The sequence below is a fragment of the Sapajus apella genome, unplaced genomic scaffold, assembly GCF_009761245.1.
Source record: "Sapajus apella isolate SASKATOON/1434 unplaced genomic scaffold, GSC_monkey_1.0 scaffold1, whole genome shotgun sequence".
NCBI classification, from domain to species: Eukaryota; Metazoa; Chordata; class Mammalia; order Primates; family Cebidae; genus Sapajus; species Sapajus apella.
The window spans coordinates 73,895,006-73,918,043 of NW_022436941.1; the positions used below are offsets into that span (position 1 = coordinate 73,895,006).

Below are 23,038 nucleotides of genomic sequence, written 5' to 3' on the forward strand. Positions count from 1 at the left end.
TACAGTTGTATTGTACACTATAAAATACAACTATAAAATACAGTTGTCCCACAAGTTTAGAACAAATAGAAAGTCACAGAGCCTTGTCAGGGTGTCTTAAAGCTAAATAAATAAATTTATTTAAAACTAAATAAATTTAGCTTTTGCTAATGAATGCATTATTAGGAATCTTTATACAGAGTATTAGTGACTTTGTCAAATATTGTCATAGGATCCCTAGGTTGTCACCTCACCAGCTGGAAACCTCTTGTGCCAGCAGCACCTTCTGCCTGAGTATTGCTTGTGCCTGCTGGGCTTGTTTCACCCACTTGGCCAGGCAGTCTGTGCTCAGCTCTTACTACCGGCTCAGATCCCAAACCTGCCAAGTGCGAGCCAGGCGTGGGGTGGCGAGGGGTGTGTGGTTGAGCAGGCGTGAGGTCCAGCCACTGTGCACAGCCAGGCATGCTGGCTGCTGTGGTGAGGCAGGCAGCTCCAGGTTCCAGCTCTGTGTGAGGCTGTGGCTAGACCAGATATACTTTACGTGGCTTCTGCTGCGGGCACCTGAGTCTGAACGAGAAAAATATAGTGGTGCCAGGAAGCTGGGTGACTCCAGGAACTGTAGAACCCCAAAGAGGGTGTCATAGCCCTGGCTCAGGGATTCTCTACATCTGGGTTCCCCAAAGGGCTGCAGCTCTTCTCCTGTCATTGTCCACAACATGGCGAGAGTGTTTCATGGCGGGGGGTGTGTTTCAGACCTTGTGTTATGGCTCTTTTAGTCCTGCTATTCAGCAGGTCCCGAGTTCTTGTCCCATACCCAGGCAGAATAAGGTATGCAGACAACTGGAGGGTGAGCAAGGTGGAGAAGAGCTTTATTGAGCAGCAGAACAGTTCTCAGGAGACCCACAGCAGGTATCTACTATCTGCAGCAGGTTGTCCTGTTGTCTCTATAGTGCTCAGTGGAGAGGAGACCCAGGGTGGGCAGCTCCTATCCACAGGCAGACCATATCTCCAGGTAAGTTGTCCAACTGTCTGCCTGCTAGGGATTTTATGGGCTTAAAAGGGGAGAAAGTGCATGCTGAGTGGTTCATGGGCAGCCATGGGCAGGCCTGGAAAAAGCACCATAAATTCTCACTCTGGTCCACAAAACTGAGAGTCTAGCTCCCAGTCTTCAAGCTGTCCCTGTCTTGAAGGTAGGGCTTTACTGGAGACCTGTTCCTTTCTGCCCAGGAGCCTGTCTACTTCCTGTCACCATCAACCTGCCGTCCACAGTGCCCACAGTGCCCAGGCTATTCTTGCCAAGGGGTGCCTGCAGGCTGCGCCGAGCTGCCCTCAGCCCCCTTCAGCCTTCCTCTCATGCTTGTCAGTACCCAAAGTTTGGAGTGGGCCAAGGGAGCAGGGGGCTGATGTGTCAGCACTGCCTTGAGTGTGTGCACACCTGGCTGGGTCGCGACAGTGCCTGGGCTTGGCCTCAACTTTGCTCTGAAATTGGACTGGGTCCCGGGAGCAGGGAGAGGCCAGGCAGTGGGAGTAGGCACTTCCAAGCCTGCAGGGGCAAGGGGGCTTCCCCAGTCCCTGAGAGTACAAGGATGACTGGGTCTGCAACCATGGCTCAGCAGCTGTAGCTTTGCCTAGGAGGGCGGGGCTCCTACCTGTCCCTGGTTTCTGCCAGCTCTGTGGAGTGGGCTGTGGCTCCCTCACTGGAGCTGCCTTCATGGCAGCAGCCACTTCAGAAGGGCCAGTGCTGCCATAAGTATGACTTTTGTCAAATCTGATACTTTGAGATGTATTTTCATTACCTACATACTAAACAGTGATAGTGTGGCAAAGTCAATTTAGTCATTAGTCTTCAAATTTGCTCTTATTGCGTAGTCTTTATTTTTTTCATAGGTACATCTGTTGTTTGCAGCAAGGAGATACTTAGCAAAATCCTTATTTAAAATTGATCAATACAAAAATATGTTTTCACTAATATTTCTGAGACAGAAAGAAGTTACTTTTAAGAAGAGACCTTAGACAAAGTTACTAGACTTTTTTTTGGCATTAGATTCCTTACCTCCAAAAAGATGAAATGCTTTTCTGCAGCTTGGTAGGGGCCATTTTGCAGAGTTGGATTTCTGAAAGCTTTGTTTTATTTTCAAATATTCTTTAGTAAAGAAAGTTTTTGTGGCATTGTTCAGTTCTAGAATAAAGCAAAAGAAAAGAGGCTTTTGAAATTAATTTGAGTAAAATGGCAAGAAAACGACAAGCGAATACTGTACTATTTTGATAATAATAAATTCAGACCTCTAATTCAATGAAGACAAAAGTTGATCCAACTTTTTTTTTTTACTCAAGCAAATACAACTTCCCCAAGTTCATATTTGGTGCAACTTTGACATGTCTACACATAAAACATAAATCTACTAAATAGCTCCTATATCAGGTAGTATGGAATATGTAATGATGGATAAGATATCTTCCCTGACGTTAAAACTGTAGTCTAAAACAGCAGTCCCCAGCCCCTCGGCCATGAATGGGGCCTGTTAGGAACTGGGCTGCACAGCAGGAGGTGAGCCACGGGCGAGTGAGCATTGCTGCCTGAGTTCCGCCTCCTGTCAGATCAGTGGCAGCTTTAGATTCTCATAGGAGATGAATCCTATTGCGAACTGCGCATGCGAGGAATATAGGTTGCACACTCCTTATAAGAATCTAATGCATGATAATCCGAGGTAGAGCAGTTTCATGCTGAAACCATCCCCCCTTCAAGACCATGGAAAAACTGTCATCCACGAAACCGGTCCCTGATGCCAAAAAGGCTGAGGACTGCTGGTCTAAAAGATAGAAACAAACAGCTAGACAAAAAAGGGGAATAATATGTTATGAGTGTAGTGATACAACAGCTAGAGTGTAATCAGGGCTCAGGAGTGATGGTGAAATGGAAAAACACTTTCAGAAGTTTAAACTTCATAATCCATTTCATTCTATATGTGATGGATTGATCATCTACTGAATCTATTGCTATAGATTTGAGGTAATTAAAAAAATTTGAAAATGGTCATTTAGAAGCTTACTAATGAGTTAAAAAGGAAATAGTCATTTGAAGTACACACAGACCAACTGGAGAACATATATGATGGTATTCACTTTAAATGATAGAAAGTCTCTATATCTGATCCATGGAAAGCAATGCATGATCTGAGTTGGATTGTTTAACGGAGAACAACCTTTTAGGCCAGTGCAGAGCTAGTTACTAACCTGAGAAGTAAACTAGGCTTTCCATCAACCATCCCGTGTTACTTTCATCCTGCAATGATCACCTGTGGCATTTCCTCAGTTTTCATCCTACTTCAAAGTCTTAAGCTTTGGTTCAAATGATTTGAATTAAATTTTCTCAATTTTTCTTAATCACTGCCTTGCATTAATTTTTGCCTAAGAAATTTGAAGGGAAAACTGATTTACAAAGTTTACAATTAATAACAAAAGGGAAAACATTAAAAAAAAGACTACCCCAGGCAAGTGAAGTTATCTATTTAACCTGCAACTCTAACTCCCTTCCCAATCGCACACTCAAGAAACCGGAATACAAGTTAGAGAAAAGGTATTTTAATACTCATCATGTATGCTGGGGGGTTGATATGACTAGTGCATTTAAAAATCCTTCATATGTTTAAAAGTTAGATCATTTCAAGTTGGATATTCTCACTGGTTTCTACAGCAATGCACAGCTGTTTGATTAAAGTCCACTTTTCCCACTGCCCATTTATAGCCCCTTAGTGTAAGACTGTCATGACACTATCACTTGGTTAAAGGAGCTTGTGAGTATCATTCATATTGATGAAGAAAATGAAAGAAGTTATCAAATAACATATTCATTTACAGTCATACTAGTCTTTTTGCAGGACTTAAGAACAGATGACTATGATTCAGGATATCTACTGAGAGGCTAAAAATCCCCCCAAATAAGTGGTATTAACTCTTGGGCAAATTGATTCACAACTTTCTAAATGCCCTTGTAAATGAGACCCATGTGGTGGGTCATATGGGAGGTAATACAAATGAAAGTGAAGAGTTTGCAACTTAAGGATTCTTATTATTCCTCCACTTCCCTTCCTTGTTTTCTTTTCCCTCTTCCTCCTACTTCTGGAAAATTGGTAGCCATGTTCTAAAATGCTGATGCAATAACTGGAGAATGCCATTGCATTACCCTCTCTTATACCGAAAACTTATTTGGAAATGTAATTGAATTCAAGTACAACAGATCAAAAGGGCATTGTTTAAGAGTCATCTAATACCTGCAGTTTTGATAACTGGCCACAAACTTTCCAGGGGGTAGATGAGAGAAGTAAAAGTAATAGTGATGTCTGTGACATTTTATTTTCTGGCTTCAAGAAACTTACTACACAATGTACTTTTATGCATTTAACAAACTCTAATATTAAAGCACTGAAGCAGGGAAGGGTTATAAATATTTTATAATGCCTAAAAATTAGAGAAACTGCTATATTGAAATTTGCAAGATGAGATGGGAATTGTACCTGCAACGTACCATTGAACATATACACCTGCATGTCCATACTATAATCTTATGAGATCAATTTTGGATGATTTACTATATTATACTTGTTTGGAAAAATGGTTAAAAGAGGATCCCGAAGCCCTTGTTCCTCCACTGCTGGGCCAAATCAGAAGTGGGTTCTAATGCTTCTTAACTGGAGGACCTTCCACAAGTCACAGAAATTTTCTTTGTACCAACTTTCTGCCCTACCTCCTGCAAACATTTATTTTGCACCTGCTACGTGCACGGCACTTTGCTGATCTAGCTAGTAATACAGACATGAATTAAATGTAATTCCTGTCTGTAGGGCATTGTATTAGATCAGTGATTCCAAAATGTTTGGCTGGGTATCAAAATCACCCAGGGTGCTTGTTAAAATGACAAATTCTAGCACCTCACCCACACATGTCCAAGCACAATTACTATGTATTTGACTTGGGATTCTATGCTTTCTAACAAGCTGCTTGGGTGATTCTGAGGCACAGCTAGATTTGATAACCACTGGATGAAATGGTCATTTTCTATAATTAAATTATTTGAATATATTTAAATATGTTAAGGTTTATCACATTCCATTATAAAACTTTACTAACCACATCCAAGGATATTGTTCTGTCCATAGATCTCTGTTGCCCCATTTCAGTGGCATCTGAATTTGGAAATGCAGAATTTGGCAACAAATACAAACTTTGTTGAATACAATATTCAACACTACATTTCCTAAAATTACCTGGAAGAAACATTAAGAAAAATCTGAAGGCAGACCAAGATGTATGGCTTGGAGTAAAGGGTGATGAAAACTACCTTTATCTCCTCAGCCAATGCTACCTATTAGGGAGTCGATGCTTCTTATTTCAACACATTTATTGGATTTAATCAGTATTTAAAATTGTTGAATATGCTAGAAAAAGTAAAAAAACTGAATATCCTAGAAAGATCTAAAGTGTATTTTAATTATACATTTAGTTAAATGTGGTTGTAGTGGCAGTGGAAAGAGCAGCATTTTTGTGTGATGCTATCAACGACTGTTAGAATAAAGGAATTCTATTCTTAATTTGCCTGAGGGCAGGGGACAATCACCAACTACATAAAATCAGGATTCACATGATTACAGGATGTACTACCATGGGGTTTCATGGTATTACATCACAATTTGAAAAAGAACAACCACACATATTAAGATAATTTTAAACCAGAAATTGCATCAATATGGTGGTACAACTTTGGTTTCAGCATTATGCTTAAATATTGGTAACTTTTAATGTAAACAATTCATATTACAATTAAGTAAATATGTTAGGAATAGTTTCAGGCATTCTCCGAAATGCAGGAGTTAAAACTGTATAATAGGCACAGTATCATTTAAATCCTATCTAGTAAAAAGGTAATTCTAAAGTTATAAGTGTTTTGATACATTTATTCAGGGTGCCATAGTCTTACTCAGGAGGGGAAGATAAGAACATTATTATAAATATAAGGCACAGTCATTTAAGTGGACCCAACAGTATTATGTTTAAATGTAAAAGACTAGGAGATGTGTGTCTAGCCATCTCATTCAGATTACTGAAGGCCTTGTTTACCCATTTAAAATTATCTCATAATTCTGAAAGCTTTTTCCCCTCACATTTCCCTTCTTCATTCTTTGTTGTTTAATACATGGTATTTCTTTTTTTCCTGGAGATACAAACTTCAAAAAAAGATCTGACAAATTTATAATGTGTTATAATAATAATAATAATAGATTACTTCAAGAGTTTTGCGTTGTATACCTATGTTTAGGATGGGTCCTGTGCTTGAGAGGAGATCTAACTATCCCAAATTTCAATAGGTGCTGCATATGCTTACTTATAGGCATATGACAATTCATGTACAATAAAGGACATTTGCAAGGAACAGACAAGACTGGGAATCAGAGTCCCAGTGAGCAATCTGTGTAAAAAGGGAGACCTCTACCAAAATAATCTTTACCAGTGGATGCCAAATCCTGGATACTTAACATAGCTTTTGGTTTAGTAATATCTAGTGAGGTGACCTTTAAAACTTTTAATCTCATTTTACTCATATTCTTTAATACACTGGTTTTACTATTTTTCAATGGTATATAGTTTTCTTTGTACTGTTGAACAGTAGGCAAGAGTATGGTTGAGTTAGGATCCTGTGCTAAGTACATCTGAAATCCTTCCCTTACATAAGAATGGAGAAGTGTTCATATATTTAGCATTTGAACCCCCCTTGCTGTATATCAGTAAAAATCCACAAACTGTCTCAAAACCATTTTCAGGGCTTCAGGAGCAATGCTTGCTTTGCACCTTTCCAAGAAGGTAAGTCTTACTTGTAACGGACCCTTCTGACAAAACTCATTTTGTACTCATGTGAGGCACCCAAAATATTTATTTATAAGGTGGAAAACACAAGTTAGAGAAAAGTTTGGGTTTACTGTTAAAGCTTATATTCAACAGAAAGTTATCAGTTTGAATCACAGAAATTTGAACTGTTTAAGTCTCAGAGCCGGCTCTTGAGACATAGCAGGTGCTCACCATGTGATAGCTGCAAGATTTACTAGTAACGGCACACCCTGTGGGATCTGGGGCCAAAATAGGTTTTGTATGCTGGGAAAGGAGAGGCCAGCCAGGAATATCTCACCTCATACTGACAAATGCTTATGTATGTAGCTAATGGAAGTAATCTTATGTATGTATCTTCTGGAAGTAAGTTTAGAGGACAAAGCCAGCAAGACGGCTGACTGGAGACACCTGGCATTCATCTTGCACCCTCTCATGGGAAAGGACTAAGACAACAAGAAGTTATGATTTGACTTGAGTGTTGAAGGGAGAGTGCTGGAGTATAGCAGAGGAGTAGAGATGCACCTGTGGTCACTGAAGTCCAGGAGGGCAGTGTGGCAGCACCTGGCTTCTGCAGCCCCATCTCCCTGACTAAACTCACATCTGTTTGGAGTCCAGATGGACTTCTGTGTCAGGAAAAGGTAAGCCAAAGATCATTCCTTGACCTTATCTCCCTGACAAACACCTACGGTCCTTACAATAGGAGAATTCCATAGCCCTTGCAAGCCCTGATCCCAGTTTGGAAAGCTTCCAGGAATTTATGCAGCTGCATTGCCCAAGATTAGGACAAATGATGCATGCTCCACTCGTACCAACCCCCTGTAAGCCACGCTGCTGCAGCTTGGCATCATCCAGAGTTGCCTTTGGAGTACACTGCTCTGGGGGCCAGTGGCCTCTGCATCTCTCCAGCATTGGGGCCCCCTCTTCATTATACCAAGCCTAACACAGGTGGCTGAAAGCCACAACTCCAGCTGCATGAATTGGCTGTGACTCTGATAAGTATAGTAGGGAAATCAAACCCTGCTGCCACACTTCCAGCTGGAGAAACAGTCTGCCAGTCCCACCCAGGGCAACCTGCCCTTGAGCTGGCCAAACTACTGCATGTCCTCCCCTAAGCGGAAGAGACAACTGCCCTGGAGCCTCCAAGCAGCTGATACGCCTCTGGGCCAGCAGAAGGGCTGTTCATCCATTCTCAGGACCTGAGTAGCAGTCATGCAGCACCCTTCACCTGAAAGAATAGCCCTGGCATGCCCAATGGTTGTGTACCCCTACTATGGGCCTGAGAAACAGTCCTGCAGGCTGCCCTGGGGAGGCATGCCCATGAATTGACCATGCAGTCTTATACCTACATCCTTGGCAGACATGTCCAAAGGGCCTGGCTGAGCAGCTGTGCACCTATGTCTCAGGCTCAATAAACAGCGCTGTAGGGAGCCTCTGGTGTGCACACACCCAGGCCTATTAAGCAATCCTGGGCTTGCATCCCAGCTCTATGAAACAGCCCCACAGGCTGCTCCCTACCCTTCTGAATCACCTGTAGGGCAGTTATTCAGCCATACAGCTGTGTCCTGGGCCTGAGAAACAGCCTGTGGGTCATCCCCAGTGTGTACATCCCTAGGTCATCTGAGCCACCCTGTGACCATGTTGTAGGCCTGAGAAATAGTATGATGGGAAGTCCCTGGAAGACGTGTCTCCAGGATAGCTGAGCCACTGTATGCCTGCCTCCTAGGCATTATTAGAAACAGCCTATGAGCTGGCCCTGGTAGGCACATCCCCAGGCTGGCTAAGCAACTGCATGCCCATGCTCCCAGGCAGAGTAACAGCACTGTGGCACAAAACCCAGTAAGTCAGACTCCAAGTTGGCTGACTCATTGTGTGTACACACATGACCCAGTCCTGAGAAACAGCCCAATGAGCCTACCCCTAGCAAAGCTGCAACACCATCACCACAAACTCTCTCAGACTAGGCCACTGAGTAACTCACAAATGCAACTAATGTGGATCACAGCTGAAGAAACTATATAAAGACAATGGTATCCGCCTAGAACCAAGGCCAATGTACCCCATCAAACTGATACTTCAAGACCATTTATACAAATAAGTCCACATAAAACCTATTCCATAAAACTGAAAGAGGTCAGTTTTTTACCAGATGATTAGAATGAATCTACATAGAGAAACATGAACCATGAAAAAGCAAAGAGACATGTCACCTCCAAAGGAAAACTGTAATTCTCCAGTAAGGGACCCAATCATAACGAAATATATGAAATAACAGAAAAATAATTCAAAATAACAATCTTAAGGAAACTCAGAGCCAAGAGAGGATACAGATAGAAAATTCAATGAAATCAGGAAAACAACTCATTATTTGATTGAGAAATGCAACAGAGATAAATATTTTTTAAAAGAACTAAATATTCTACAGATGAAGAACTCAATGAAATAAAAATACAGCTTCAATAAAAGACTAGACCAAGCAGACGAAATAACTTTTGAACTTGAACACAGGTATTTTGTAATAACAGAAGGAGATGAAAAAATAGAAAAAAGAATGAACAAAGTCTACAGGATTTATGGGACAACATTAACTGGGCAAATATTTGTGTTATAGGCATTCCAGAAGGAGAAGAAAAAAGATGAGGAAAACTTATTTAATAAAATAATAGAATAAACTTTCCAAGTCTTGGGAAACAGATGCACATCCAGGTCCAAGCAGTTCAAAGAACTTCAAATAAATTCAACCCAAACAGGTCCTCTCTGAGGCACATTATAGTCAAACTGTCAAAGGTCCAAGACAATTTTAAAAGCATTAAGAAAAAGGTGTCAAGTCATGTGTAAAAGAATCCACATTAGACAATGGATTTCTAAGCAGAAACCTTACAACTCAGGAGAAAAATGGGATGATATATTCAAGGTACTGAGAAGAAAAATTATGCCCAGCAAAGCAATGCTTCAGATGTGAAGGAGAAATAAAATCTTTCACAGACAAGCAAACACTAAGAAAATTCATCACTACTAGACTGGTCTCACAAGGAATGTTCAAATTTCTTACATCTGGGATTGAAAAGAAAATAACCATCATGAAAACATAAACTATAAACCTCACTGGTAGAATCAGTACACAAAGAAGAAAGAGAAAAGAAAGCTTATTCCTACAAAAACAAACAAACAAACAAACAAACAAAAAAACAAAAAAACCCAACTACAAAAATAAACAATGAGAGAGGAAATAAGGAACAAAGGATATACAAAACAACCAGGAAAAAGTCAATAAAATGACAGGAATAAGTTTTCACCTATCAGTAATAACTTTGAATGTATATGGATTAAATTCCCAATTTAAAATATACAGACTTGCTGAATGGACCAAAATAAAACAAAACCCCAAGAATTAATCTGTGCTGCCTACAAGAACCTAACCTTACATGTAGACACAGATAGACTGAAAGTAAATAAAAAAAGACTTTCCATACAAACAAACCAAATACAAGCAGAAATAGATATATCAGACAAAAGAAACTTCAAGTTAAAAGCTGAAAAGCAGACAGAGATATTATATTACAACAAGGGAATAAATTCAGCAAGAGAATATGATAATTATAAATATTATAAAAATATACCCAAACACTGGAGCCCCCAAATATAAAGCAGATCTAAAGAGAGGGATGGATCCCAATACAATAATAGTTGGAGACTTTAATAACTCATTCTCAGCATTGCACAGATCTAGACAGAAAATTAACAAACATTGGATTTAAGCTGCACCACAGACCCAATGGACTTAGCAGACATTTATAGAACATGTCACCCAGTAGCAGTAGATTACACACATTCTTTTCATCAGCACATGGACCATTGTCTAGGGTTGATCATGTGTTAGGAAAAAAGAAGTCTAACAAAATTTTAAAACTTAAAGTTATGTCAAGTAGCTTATTTGGTCACAATGGAATAAAACTGGACATCAAAAAGAGGAACATCAGAAAATATAGAAATATGTAGACATTGAACAATATTCTCCTGAATGACAAATGAGAAAGAATTTAAACAGTCTGTGAAACAAGTGAAAATAGAAACATAATATGCCAAAAGCTATAGAACACAGTAAAAGCAGTATTAAGAGTTAAGTTCACAGCAATAAATGCATACATCAAAGCACTAGAGAGATTTCAACTAAATGACCTAATGATGCACCTCAAGAAACTGGAAAAGCCAGAACAAACCAAACCCTAGTTAGTAGAAGGAAAGAAATAATAAAGTCCAGAGTAGAAATAAATGAAATTGAGACTAAGAAAACAACAGAAAAAAAAATTAACAAAACAAAAACCTGGTTTTTTGGAATGGTAAACCAAATTGACAAACTATTAGCTAGACTAAGAAAAAGAAGACCTAAATAAAATCAGAAACAAAAAAGATGTCACAACATACCAAACAAATACAAAGGATCATTAAAGACTACTATAAACAACAAAACTTGGTAGGCTGCATGTGTCTAGGAATTTATACATTTCCTCTAGGTTTGGAATTTACTGGTATACCAGTAAATTCTGGTAAATTCTCCATTTACTGATATACCAGTAAATTCCAAATCATAGAAGAAATGTATAAATTCTGAGACACATACAATCTACCAAAATTGAACAAAGAGGAAATAGAAAGCCAAATACCCATCACAGCTAATGAGATTGAGTTAGTAACAAAAAGTCTTCCAACATAGAAAAGTCCAAGTTTGCATGCCTTCACTACTCAAATCTGCTGAATCTTAGAAGAATTAATATCAATTCTTCTCAAACTATTCCAAAAAACTGAAGCAGAGGGACATCTTCCTAACTCATTCTACAAGGCCAGTATAACTCTGATACCAAAACCAGACAATAGCAAAACAAACGAAGTTTACAGGCCAATAGCCCTGATGAAAATATCAACAAAATACTGGCAAACGGAATCCACCAACACATCAAGATGATACACCATGACCAAGTGGGATTTATCCCACAAATGCAAGGATGGTTCAACAAATTCATGAAAACATGGATGAAACAGACAGTAAATTTGAATTTGATTTTCATCTTTTCCTAGTGAACTGTCAAAAGGTTACAGTCTAGTTTGAGAAGTCTCAATCTCCAGCTGAATATGCAGCCTGATGACAGGGGCATATAAAGTAGACAAAATTAAACAAAACCCAAAAATTCTTTATCTAACACTTTATCAAAATGGAGTTATAGATTTTAAATATGTGAGTCATTATAGTAAGCAAAATGTTAATATTTAGGAGTTTCTATTAAGTGAGATTCAGTTAAAATTTGTCCTTTTTAATAATTCCATTTAGTTTTTGGTAGTACAATATTAAGTACTCAAAATTCAGTATATATATATATTTTTTTTACCAGAATAAAAAGATAGGTTACAACCATTTTTGAACCTTTTCCCTCAGGAGAAATCTGTAGTATTAGAAAGCTTTTTTACGTTAAAACGTTTATCTAAGCTTTTTTCCTCAGGAAATTATGTTTACCTTGTGCTTACTGATGTCCATTAATGGCTTTGGAGCATTGAAAAATCATTTCAGTAATTGTTTGTGTGACCAAGAATAACTGGTTTGGCCACTGTTACAGAAATAAGGCCAAAAGGAAATCTATTAAAGTAAGACCAATTCAACCATAACATTTTTTGAGCTTTTACTGTGCTACAGACAAAATGTTAAGTATTTTATACTTTTATGATACTTATTTTTATGTAAATTCATGCTTAAGCATTTAGAAAAGTCTTTTGAAAGCTATGAATAGGGATATATTGGTGGCTCCACAAAAGGTGATCACTGCATCCATCCTCGGCTTCACACAAGTTATGATTCTCTCTGTTCTGTGTGAAAAGACATAGGACTTCACCCTCCATGCCCATCATCATTCAATGCTGAAGTTTAGCTTGTTTACCTTTTTAAAAGGGTAAAAGTAACTCATTCTGATGGTTAAAAAGCAAAAACAAGCAATGGAGAAAGGACTCCATGTTTAATAAATGGTGTTGGGAAAACTGGCTAGTTATGTGCAGAAAGCAGAAATTGGACCCCTACCTGTCACCTTACACTAAAATTAACTCCAGAATGGATCAAAGATTTAAACATAAAACCTAACACCATAAAAACACTAGAAAAAACGTAGGCAAAACTATTCAGGACATAGGCATAGGCAAGGACTTCATGACTAAAACACCAAAAGCAATGGCAATAAAAGCCAGGATATACAAATGGGATCTAATTAAACTCCAGAGCTTCTGTTCCGCAAAAGAAACCATCATTAATCGGCAACCAACAGAATGGGAAAAAAATTTTGCAATCTACCCATCTGACAAAGGGCTAATATCCAGAATCTACAAAGAACTGAAACAGATATACAAGAAAAAGACAACCCTATTCAAAAGTGGGTGAAGGATATGAACAGAGACTTTTCAGAAGAGGACATACATGAGGCCAACAAACATACGAAAAAATGCTCATCATCACTGGTCATTAGAGAAATGAAAATCAAAATCACGATGAGATATCATCTCATGCCAGTTAGAATGGCAATCATTAAAAAACCTGGAGACAACAGATGCTGGAGAGGATGTGGAGAAATAGGAACACTCTTACACAGTTGGTGGGAGTGTAAATTAGTTCAACCATTGTGGAAGACAGTGTGGCAATTTCTCAAGCATCTAGAAATAGAAATTCCATTTGACCCAGCAATCCCACTATTGGGTATATACCCAAAGAACTATAAATTGTTCTACTATAAAGACACATGCACACGTATGTTCATTGCAGCCCTGTGTACAATAGCAAGGTCCTGGAACCAACCCAAATGCCTATCAATGATAGACTGGACAAAGAAAATGTGGTACATATACACCATGGAATACTATGCAGTCATAAAAAACGATGAGTTCCTGTCCTTTGTAGGGACTTGGATGAATCTGGAAACCATCATTCTCAGCAAACTGACCCAAGAACAGAAAGCCAAGCACCGTATGTTCTCACTCATAGGTGGGTGTTGAACAACGAGAACAGGTGGACTCAGGGAGAGGATCATCACACACAGGGGACAGTTGGGGGGGGTAGGGGACAAACAACAGGGTGGGGAGGAAGGGGAGGGAGGGGAGGGAGGAGAAGGATAACATGGGGAGAAATGCCAGATATAGTATACACCTAAAGTAAAATAAAAAATAAATAAATAAATACTTTGAAACAACAACAACAACAAAATCAAATGATAAAGTATGGCTTAAAAAAACCAACAATGATAAAATGATCTGTCCTACTCTTCTATCTTTACCCCTAAACTCCAAGGATTGTTTTAGTGTTTCTGTCTTCAGGGTTTTTTTAGAGAGAAACCTGCATGTGTATAAGTTAGTGTGTTTCAAAAATTGGTTTGCAAAGCATAATATGTGAGTTAATTTTGGGTTGAATTGAATGAACACATTCATTCAATTTTCAGTTACCTACTTAAGGTATTAGAAAAAATATATAAACTAAATATCAAATCCTATAAACTCACAAAAGTATTGCTAAGGATGAAGTTAAAATAAGTTCTCAAGAAAAAAACTGTTGATATGAAGAAACCCTTACATTAAAAAAAATCACAAGGTATGTTGATTTAGTGAAAACTGTAAAGGTGGTACAAAAATGTTTGAGAAACAGTGCTCTAACTACCATGCTTATTTTGCTATTTTTTTATTTTAAAAATATTTAATTCTGTAAGTTTGAGAATAACCACACTAGAATGTATCATGACAAATATGGCTTTTAGAGGCAGAGACTATTCTGTACAAGATGAACAGAAAAATGAAGAGTAGAGGTATATTTGGAGGCAAGGATAAAACCACTATTAGTGTTAGAATTAACAGACTGAACTTATTGGTATAAAGTGAGAGAAAGTGTGAAATGGCCTTAATGGGACTATGGACAATAGACAAAGACAAATGATAAATTGTCATGGTGGATAAGAAGAGAAGCGTGATATTCTTGCAGATGAGTTGTATATCCTGGATAATGCCCAGGACATTAGAATGGCAGACAGAACTCAGGATAGTCTTCACTGTTTGGTACTGGCCGAGTGCTGCAGGGTATCTGTCGTCCCCAGCCTGCTGTCTAAATGCTAGGAGCATCCTCCAGTTACTGTGACAACCAAAATATCCCTGGTGAAAAATCACATATCTGTCTCATCACTTTAATTCCTACTTAGTTTAAATGTAATTTCCATACCTAGTTTGAGACTTCCATGGACAGAGAAGTAGCTATTTCCTTTTCCTATTTCCAGTGGAGTTCACCCATACATCTGACCATCAGCACTTGGTTCCACTATATAAAGGCCATGAGTAGTGGTGTTAGGGGTGGTGTATGGTCTAAAGCAAGAGGAAGGTTAGACCCCTCCCTTTAGACCATACACCATCTGCTCATCAGCACCTGGTTCCACTATATAAAGGCCTATGACTAGTGGTGTTAGGGGTGGTATATGGTCTAAAGGGAGAGGGAGGAAAATAACGTCACAATAAAAGAAATCTTCCTTGATGAGGTGTGGGGTGCATTGTGAATTGGAGTGGTGGTAACAGCAGTGAGGGATTTCAGTGTGGGGAGGTAGGTAGCAATGACCCTGCGGCTCCTCTTGCAGTACATGAAACCCTCCTATTTTCTATGTGACTATGGGCTGGGATCTGAACAGCTGAAACTGGGTCTGTTAGTAGGAATGCTTGCAGGAGGATAGGAATGCCCTCCAGAGTCAGTACACAATGGGAGAAATGGCATACTTGGTTTGAGGGCTGCAGTGCTAAAGTCAACAAGAAAAGACAATGGATCCTCTCAACCCAAGACAATGGTCTCTTTGTGGGAGAGATCCTTTCACCGGGATAACCCCATTCCACATAAGGCTTGTAAGTCATGCCCTTTTCCCTTCCTTGGCCTGCAGATTCTTTTGGAAAGCACATAGTAGCTCTCTGAACAGGCCCACTTTTAAAATGTGGTAGCCCCTAGTACGAAAAGATGCGAGGTTATCAGTCAATGAATGTGAAGTCTCCTACCCATCCTAAGGTCTTCCTCAGCCCTATCTACACTGGAATCCTTATTTCCACAAACAACAAGCAAAACTCTAGTTAATTTGGGACACTCCAGAACTTTTCCCAACCCACAAGCATACTTGGAGTTTGCAAAATTGAAAATTTGTTCTACTGTTCTCTGAAGTGACTGAACATTTTATAATTCCAGCCTGCGATATACAGAAGTCCCAATTTCTCTATATCCCCACCAACACTTGTTTCTTTCTACCTTTTTGATTGTAGCCATGCTGGTGGGTGTAAAGTGATATCTCATTATACTTTTAATTTGCATTTCTCTATTGACTAATGATGTTGAGCATCTTTTCATATGCTTATTGGGTATTTTAAAATCTTATTTGGAGAACTGTCTAATCAAATCTTTTGCCCATTTTTCTGTTGGGTTATTTGTCTTTTTATTAAGTTATAAGAGATCTTTATATATCCCAGATACTAGATCCTTACCATACACATGATTTACAAGTATTTCCTTTCATTCTGTGGTTGTCTTTTTACTTTCTTGATAAATTCTTTAAAGCAAGGAAGTTTTTAACTTTAAAGTCTAATTTATTGTTTGTTTGGCTGTTTATACTTCAGGTGTTATATCTAAGGAGCTGCTCCTTAATCCTAGTTCACAAAAGTCTGTATGTTTTCTTCTAAGAGTTTTATATTTTCAACTCTCACATTTAGTTTTTCTACACCGCGTTAACATATATACGTGGCAGGAGGTACGGGTTCAAATTCATTCTTCTGCATGTGGGTATCCAGTTGTCCCAGTGCCATTTTGTGAAATGACACAAAGGCTAATTGTTAGAACTCTTGTCAAAAATCAGTTAACCAAAGATGTATGGCTTTCTTCTGGACTCTCCTACTGCGGCTTTATTTTCTTTTATGTTTGGTAACTTGAATGAATTAGTTTAGCGAAGTCTATTTCCCCTACTATGTGTAGCCTCTGATGATACTCCAGAATACAGCCTCAGGTATGCAACCAGTCTCCCTGATCACCAAGGATGACTGTACATAGCTTTAGCCACATTCTCTTTGGCTGCCTCTTTCCCTAATCTCTCCTTTAAGCTTCTGTCTCGACTGTCTTTATTAGTATCACACTCAGCTGTTAGACTCTACTAATTGCTTCGTGATTGCTCTACTGTTTCTAACAATTCCCTGGGGCATAACTGGCTTTATAGTCTGATTCATTTAAAGTCCACCTCTTTGGCAGGGGCCCTGTGCTGCCAGTCTGTGGTTTACTGCACCTTAGGAAGGCTCTTCTTAGCTGTCTCTTTCTCTGATTATCTTCTAGTTTATTATTTTGCCTTTTGCTACCAGAGCTACCAGTCTCCCCTAATTTGTTTACCACCAAAAACTCCATTGTTTTCAACAACACACAATTCATAGGCAAGAATTTCCCTACATACTGTTCTGATTAAAATCAGTTCAATAGTTCAATTAGATAGAGCTGCAGAGCTTTCTGTTCTTAGTGTCTGTCTCCTCCCTTTGGCAAAATCTCTGCACCACTGCATTACAGCTGGGCACAGGAACAGTGGTCTCTTTCTCCCAGTATAACTCTTCTGCTCTATGAGTAGGGCACTGGGCAGGAATGGTAACTCCTGATCTTCTTTGGTTTGGCTTGGCTCTTCTGACTTGGGACCTCTGTCCTATAAGCAAACTGGACTAAGACTGATGTGTCTGGAGTAGAGCTTCACCTTACAGGTGGGGGACAGGTGGGGAAGGGAGCTCCAGTGCTCTTGGCTGTGCTTGTCTGGAATACAGCTTCTGCAACATGAAGCTGAGAGGATAAGTGTTATCAGTGGTCTACTTCTCCTGGGGTGAAACTGTAGCACTAGACTAGGGAATGGGAGAATGGATGGAGAGAGATCCATCTTCCTAGTAGTACCGACTTGAATTACAACTTTTGTCACACTGAGCTAGCAATGACGGGTTTGAAAGCTGGTCCTATCTGGAATGCTACAGGCTGTCATTCTTACCTATAATAGCAGATTTTAGTAGATGTTTTTGAATAAATGCTTCATTTGCTGTATGTCTTTAGGATAATTTCTAATCTTTAGAAAAATAATTTTCACCAGCTAAATGTTGCTTTTGCTGGGGTAAGTGTCCACTGAGCTTCTCATAGCACTAATCCAGAATTATTTATTCATTTATAAATCTTACTATTAATTTCCTTCTAAGGAGATACAAGTTTTAAAAACTACTTTCCTCCCTTCTCATCAATCAAATATTTGTGAATTATATAATTTGTAGTTTGTTTACTGGTTATAATTGGTATGCTTTTATCAGTTAGGTTGCTCTTAGTTGAAACTAACCTAAAGTTTACTTAAACTTAGTTAATTAGCAAATTTAATATTTCATGTATGGAAACATGGGCTTCAAACTTGGCTGAATCAGTGGTTCAACAGTGTCATCAAGACCCCATGTTCAGGTCTGTCTTAAGTTCTACAATCCAAAAATAAGACTTCATACTAAGTCTTATAAGATGGCTCCTTATAACTATCCCTGTTATATACTTTCTTGTTTATGTCCAAAGGGAGAGATAATGGTTTCTTCATTTCATGTCTTAAAAGCAAAGACAAACCTTCTCCCCATCTCCTTGACCAAAACGACCACATGCCCATTTGTGAACCAATTACTGGCAAAGGGGATAGATTACCCAGGAGCAGAGAATGGGGTCTGCTACCAAGAGCAACCTGGTCTGTGCTGGAATAGTTGAATACTCAGGGTTATGTTAAGAAGAAAGAAGGAGGTTATGCATACTAATTAGCAACCAACAGTGAACACCAATAATTTTTTTTATCAACTTTGAACAGTATACCTTAACTTCCATGAAAAAAAAAAGATATTAATGTTTCTACCCTTTCCTGTACACATCCGATCCCACATCAACTTCTCAACAGCTAACAGTGTAAAGTAATTTAAGCAAGATATTAATGTTATAGTTCAGTTTTAAAGTCATTAATCTGCTAAAGAGCACTGAATGGAGTAAATCTGGGAGGAACTTCATTATATTTCTATTCATTGAGCTACTGTTAATAGAACTGTTACAACTAATTCCTTATTGTACACACATCTTGATTTCCTTTAGAAAATGACAGCTTTCCCACTTTAAAAAGATCCCATGACAGTAACTGTCCCTGGTTTATACACAATTTGAATGGTGACAATTGAGGTAGCTGACATACTAATTAAATTATTTAATAAATAACTCTGAGGGTTCAGTAAGGTGACTGGTAACAGAAAAGTCTAAGACTGGCAAACTAAGTTTCCTAAAATATCAAAAGAAGCAAAAACTAAATGAGGGAAAAAAAATCTCATTTACAATAGCAACAACAAAAATATATAGGCATAAAGCTAATAAGAAATGTGCAGAGTCTTTAGGAAGGAAATTTCGGAACTTTATTGAGAGGTGATATACCATGACAACAATCACTCAATATTATAAAAATGTCAATTAAAATGCCAATTACCTCCAAATTTAGATAATTCACTTGTGAGTAATTAAAACATAAGTGCTCGAATAATTATAAAAGTGGAATAATAGTATAGGACAAGATAAAGATGAAAAGAAAGACTGCCAAAGAACACTTTAGAAATTATTAAATTGCTTTTTAAAGAAATACAATCAACATAGTAAGAGTAGACTGTTCAACAAATGTTGCCAGGACACTTGCCTAAAGAATTGAAAAAATGTACTTTATTATTTACCAAACCATGTACCAGAATAAATGGACGGCAGTTATATGTGGGGACATGAGGACAAAATGAAACCTTAAACAAATGCAGGGAAAGAGAATGTTTATTTAATTCGGTAGTGGGGAAGGCCTTTTCATAACTAGCTTTGAAATTATAAATAATAATAGCAAAGGTCACTACATGGTCACTACATAAATACAGAAATTCTGCACATCCAAAAAATACCATAAACAAAATTAATTGAAGTACAAATGACAAAAAGGAAAAGTTATTTGCCATCTATGACAACAGTTGACACCAAATATAAAAAATCCTCCTGGTCACAAATTTAACAAGGAAAATTAGGATAGTCAAAACTCTAGAGACAAGCCCTCACACACTTCTGGTTACAATAATTTGAGTGTAATTTTACAATATATATGTGCCCTTAAAAATATGTAGGCTTTAACTACCATTTCTACTTCTGGAAATTCATCTCAAGGAAGTACTATGTAATGTGCTCAAATATTTATCTACATATATCAGTAAATAAATATAAATAAATAAACTAAATGTCCCATAATATAATCACAAGAACTTCAAGTTAAACATAACAGCTTAAAGACCATATGTACAATATAATCGGATTTTTTTTGGGGGGGGGTAAAAACAAAAAGATTCTAATATATTCTGGAAGTATACTCACTATTTTTAAATGATAGAAATATGGCTAATTTTGAGCTCACAGTTTTACTTGTTTATATTTTCTAATTTTTCCTATAATGAAACTGTACTATCTATATAATTTCATGTCATTTTTGTAAGAAAACTGAATCACATTCTTCGGCTACTAGCAATGTTACTTTCCCTAATTTATACTCTGATATTGCCTCAGTTTTTATCAAAAAATAGCATGAGCTACAATGTCAGCAAACCTGGCGTTGCATTTGCTGTGACGGTGTTTTTGAGGACATTGCCTACTCTCTCTCCCCCAATATTCCCTAGAGGGGAAATAACAAAAAAGAAATTTTTAAAGATAATTGCCAGAAAAACCTGTGCTTATTGAGAAGCTGGTATGCTTTTTTTTCGTGGATCCTGAGAATCCTTTGTGTACTGACTTTTATTTTTCTTTAGGCAGTCAGTAAAAGCAAATTTATAAGCAAATACTTCATCTAATTATATTAGGTTGGTGCAAAAGTAATTGTGGTTTTTGCCATTAAAAATAAAATACTATGTAGGATCATAGGCTTATGTATCTGTCTACCTACCCTCACCTGATTTTTGTAATCTATTTCAATTCATAATTCCCTTGTCCTGCACTTCATTAAGTGTATTTTAAAAAAATCTCAAATCTTTTTGAGGTAGAGTATAAATAAGTAGAATATTCCCATTATTATCAGCCTTTAAATGATAGCACACAACCAAATATAGTATACATTGGAAGAGACTGTAAGTATTCCTAATATGATTTTAGAATAACTGATTTTGAAAATAAAGGAAAATATGAAATTGTTGTTTTAATAACTGAACCAAGAAAGATTTGATTCATTACCATTTTAAGACCTGAAGAAAATAAATTTTATAACCACTACCAGTGTTAAGTGAGATCATGGAAGGCAGGGACAACATTTGCCTAGACACTGTACATTGCCTAGATGCTTCCTATCAAAACAAGTTTTTAGTATATGTTTGCTTGTAAAGCTGGCCAGAGACAACACTGAGAAAGTGGTGTTATTGGTGCTCCTCTTTTTCATCACCCCAAAGGACCCGGCAAGAGATCTGGTAGTAGAAAAGAACACCTTTTCGCCCACATCTCAACATTCCAGCCAGAGGCCAGAGAAGAACTTCCAGTAAGGTTAGATCCTCTCACGGAAGTGCTTCCTTTCCTTTCTGTATCCTTTAATTGGCCTTCCCTATGAAAAGAGTAAATGAACTGCCTGGTGAGACTGATGACATCCTGGTGTCCTGACCACATTTCTCAACTGGGTAGAGTTGCTGTGCTTGACAAGTCCTTTTGTCTCTAGATCTGCCTAAGCTCAGTGCAGTGATTCTGTGCTGCAGTCTACATGCACTAGGTAGAACAGAGAGGCATAGTTTTAGTTTCTCTTCTTTGTTTGATTACTAAGCCTATAAAGGTTTGCAAGCCTTTATGCAGCTGGTGGGATACGACAGTCAAAGCTTGCTTTAATAATCTGATTCTCCCATGTGGTGGGGTCTTGGATTTCCTTGAGGGAAGAAAGATATACCATATATTCTCTTCAGTTTTACTATGAATTTACTGTTAATTCAGTACATTCTTGGATCCTCATGTGGCTCATTTATGGCTGAGAGGAGAATGTGAAGATGGAAAATTTCCCACCTAACATTTGGCACACAGTAGTGAATTCTACCATTCTACCCTTACTCATTCTCTATGTTCCATATCCACTAGTTATTATCTCTTCATTAGTGTTTTAAATTTTGTGTTATATTACATCTTTACATGAAAATTAGGTCGACAAATCCTTGCTCCAATTTGATTTTTTTCCTGTCCAAGGAGAAAGACCTTAAGTACATTAAGAAGGTTGAGAAGATTTGGAGTTTGGGGGAAAGATGTAATAATTATACTTAAATATTTATAAATTTATTCTCTGTGACTCCAGAGGAAATAACAAGAACCAAAGAATAAGGAGTAGTGGAAAGCAGACATGAGGAATTAACAATCAACAGCACTGCTTCAAATGAAACTTCCTTAACACTAGAAAAGTCCAAGATGGAACAACTACTAGTTACGGTGTTTTAGAAAAGATCTGAGTGTCACGTAAGAAATTTGAGATGAGAATCTATTCTCATCTATGATTCTAACAGTTTTATGAGTTGGGTAAGTACTGTTTTATAATCTGGAGAATAACAAATTATGCTATATGTGATTTTCAATAATGTTTTAATAATTTATAAAATACCTTTAGAACTATAACAAAGAGGTAGAATAATCAGACAATTAAGTTAATGAAAGAGAATAGTTACCTGTCTGGAAAAAGACTCTAGAAATAATTGTCCGACACAATGGGCATGGCGTGCTTGAAGGATTGTCTTTGGCCAGAGTCCGTAAGCAGGGCTCACAGAAGATGTGGTGGCAAGGGTAACACATATAAGGGTTGAAATAAATGTCCAGACACACTGCACAGATGTAGCTATCCTTTTCTTCTGCATATTCATTGTCTTCATCTGTACTCATCTCATTATTCAAAGTCTGCAAAACATAAGGAATTTTTTTCTTAATTTAGTATGAGATTAGTTTCTTTAAGATAGCCTTTATATTTTGTTAAAATGAACAAAAATATTTGAGAAGCATATAATCTGTTTGTGGCATATTCAAAGTGACAGAAATGCTACCTTTCAAGGTGAAGAAACTAAAAATGTACATGGAAACCCAGAAGCCTATTTTTCATTTTAGTATTGA

General features: G+C 37.8%; 1 protein-coding gene across 2 annotated transcripts in view; it reads right to left on the reverse strand.

Moving 5' to 3' along the window:
* The window catches only part of RNF180 (ring finger protein 180), a 233,168-nt gene that overhangs the window by 30,576 nt on the left and 179,554 nt on the right, over positions 1-23,038 (reverse strand). For both annotated transcript variants that reach the window (XM_032279854.1, XM_032279845.1), the window contains exons 6-7: positions 22,603-22,828; positions 2,033-2,158 (exon numbers count right to left, since the gene is read on the reverse strand). In XM_032279854.1, coding sequence (XP_032135745.1) covers positions 2,033-2,158; positions 22,603-22,828 — 352 coding nt within the window. The remainder of the gene's footprint in view (positions 1-2,032; positions 2,159-22,602; positions 22,829-23,038) is intronic.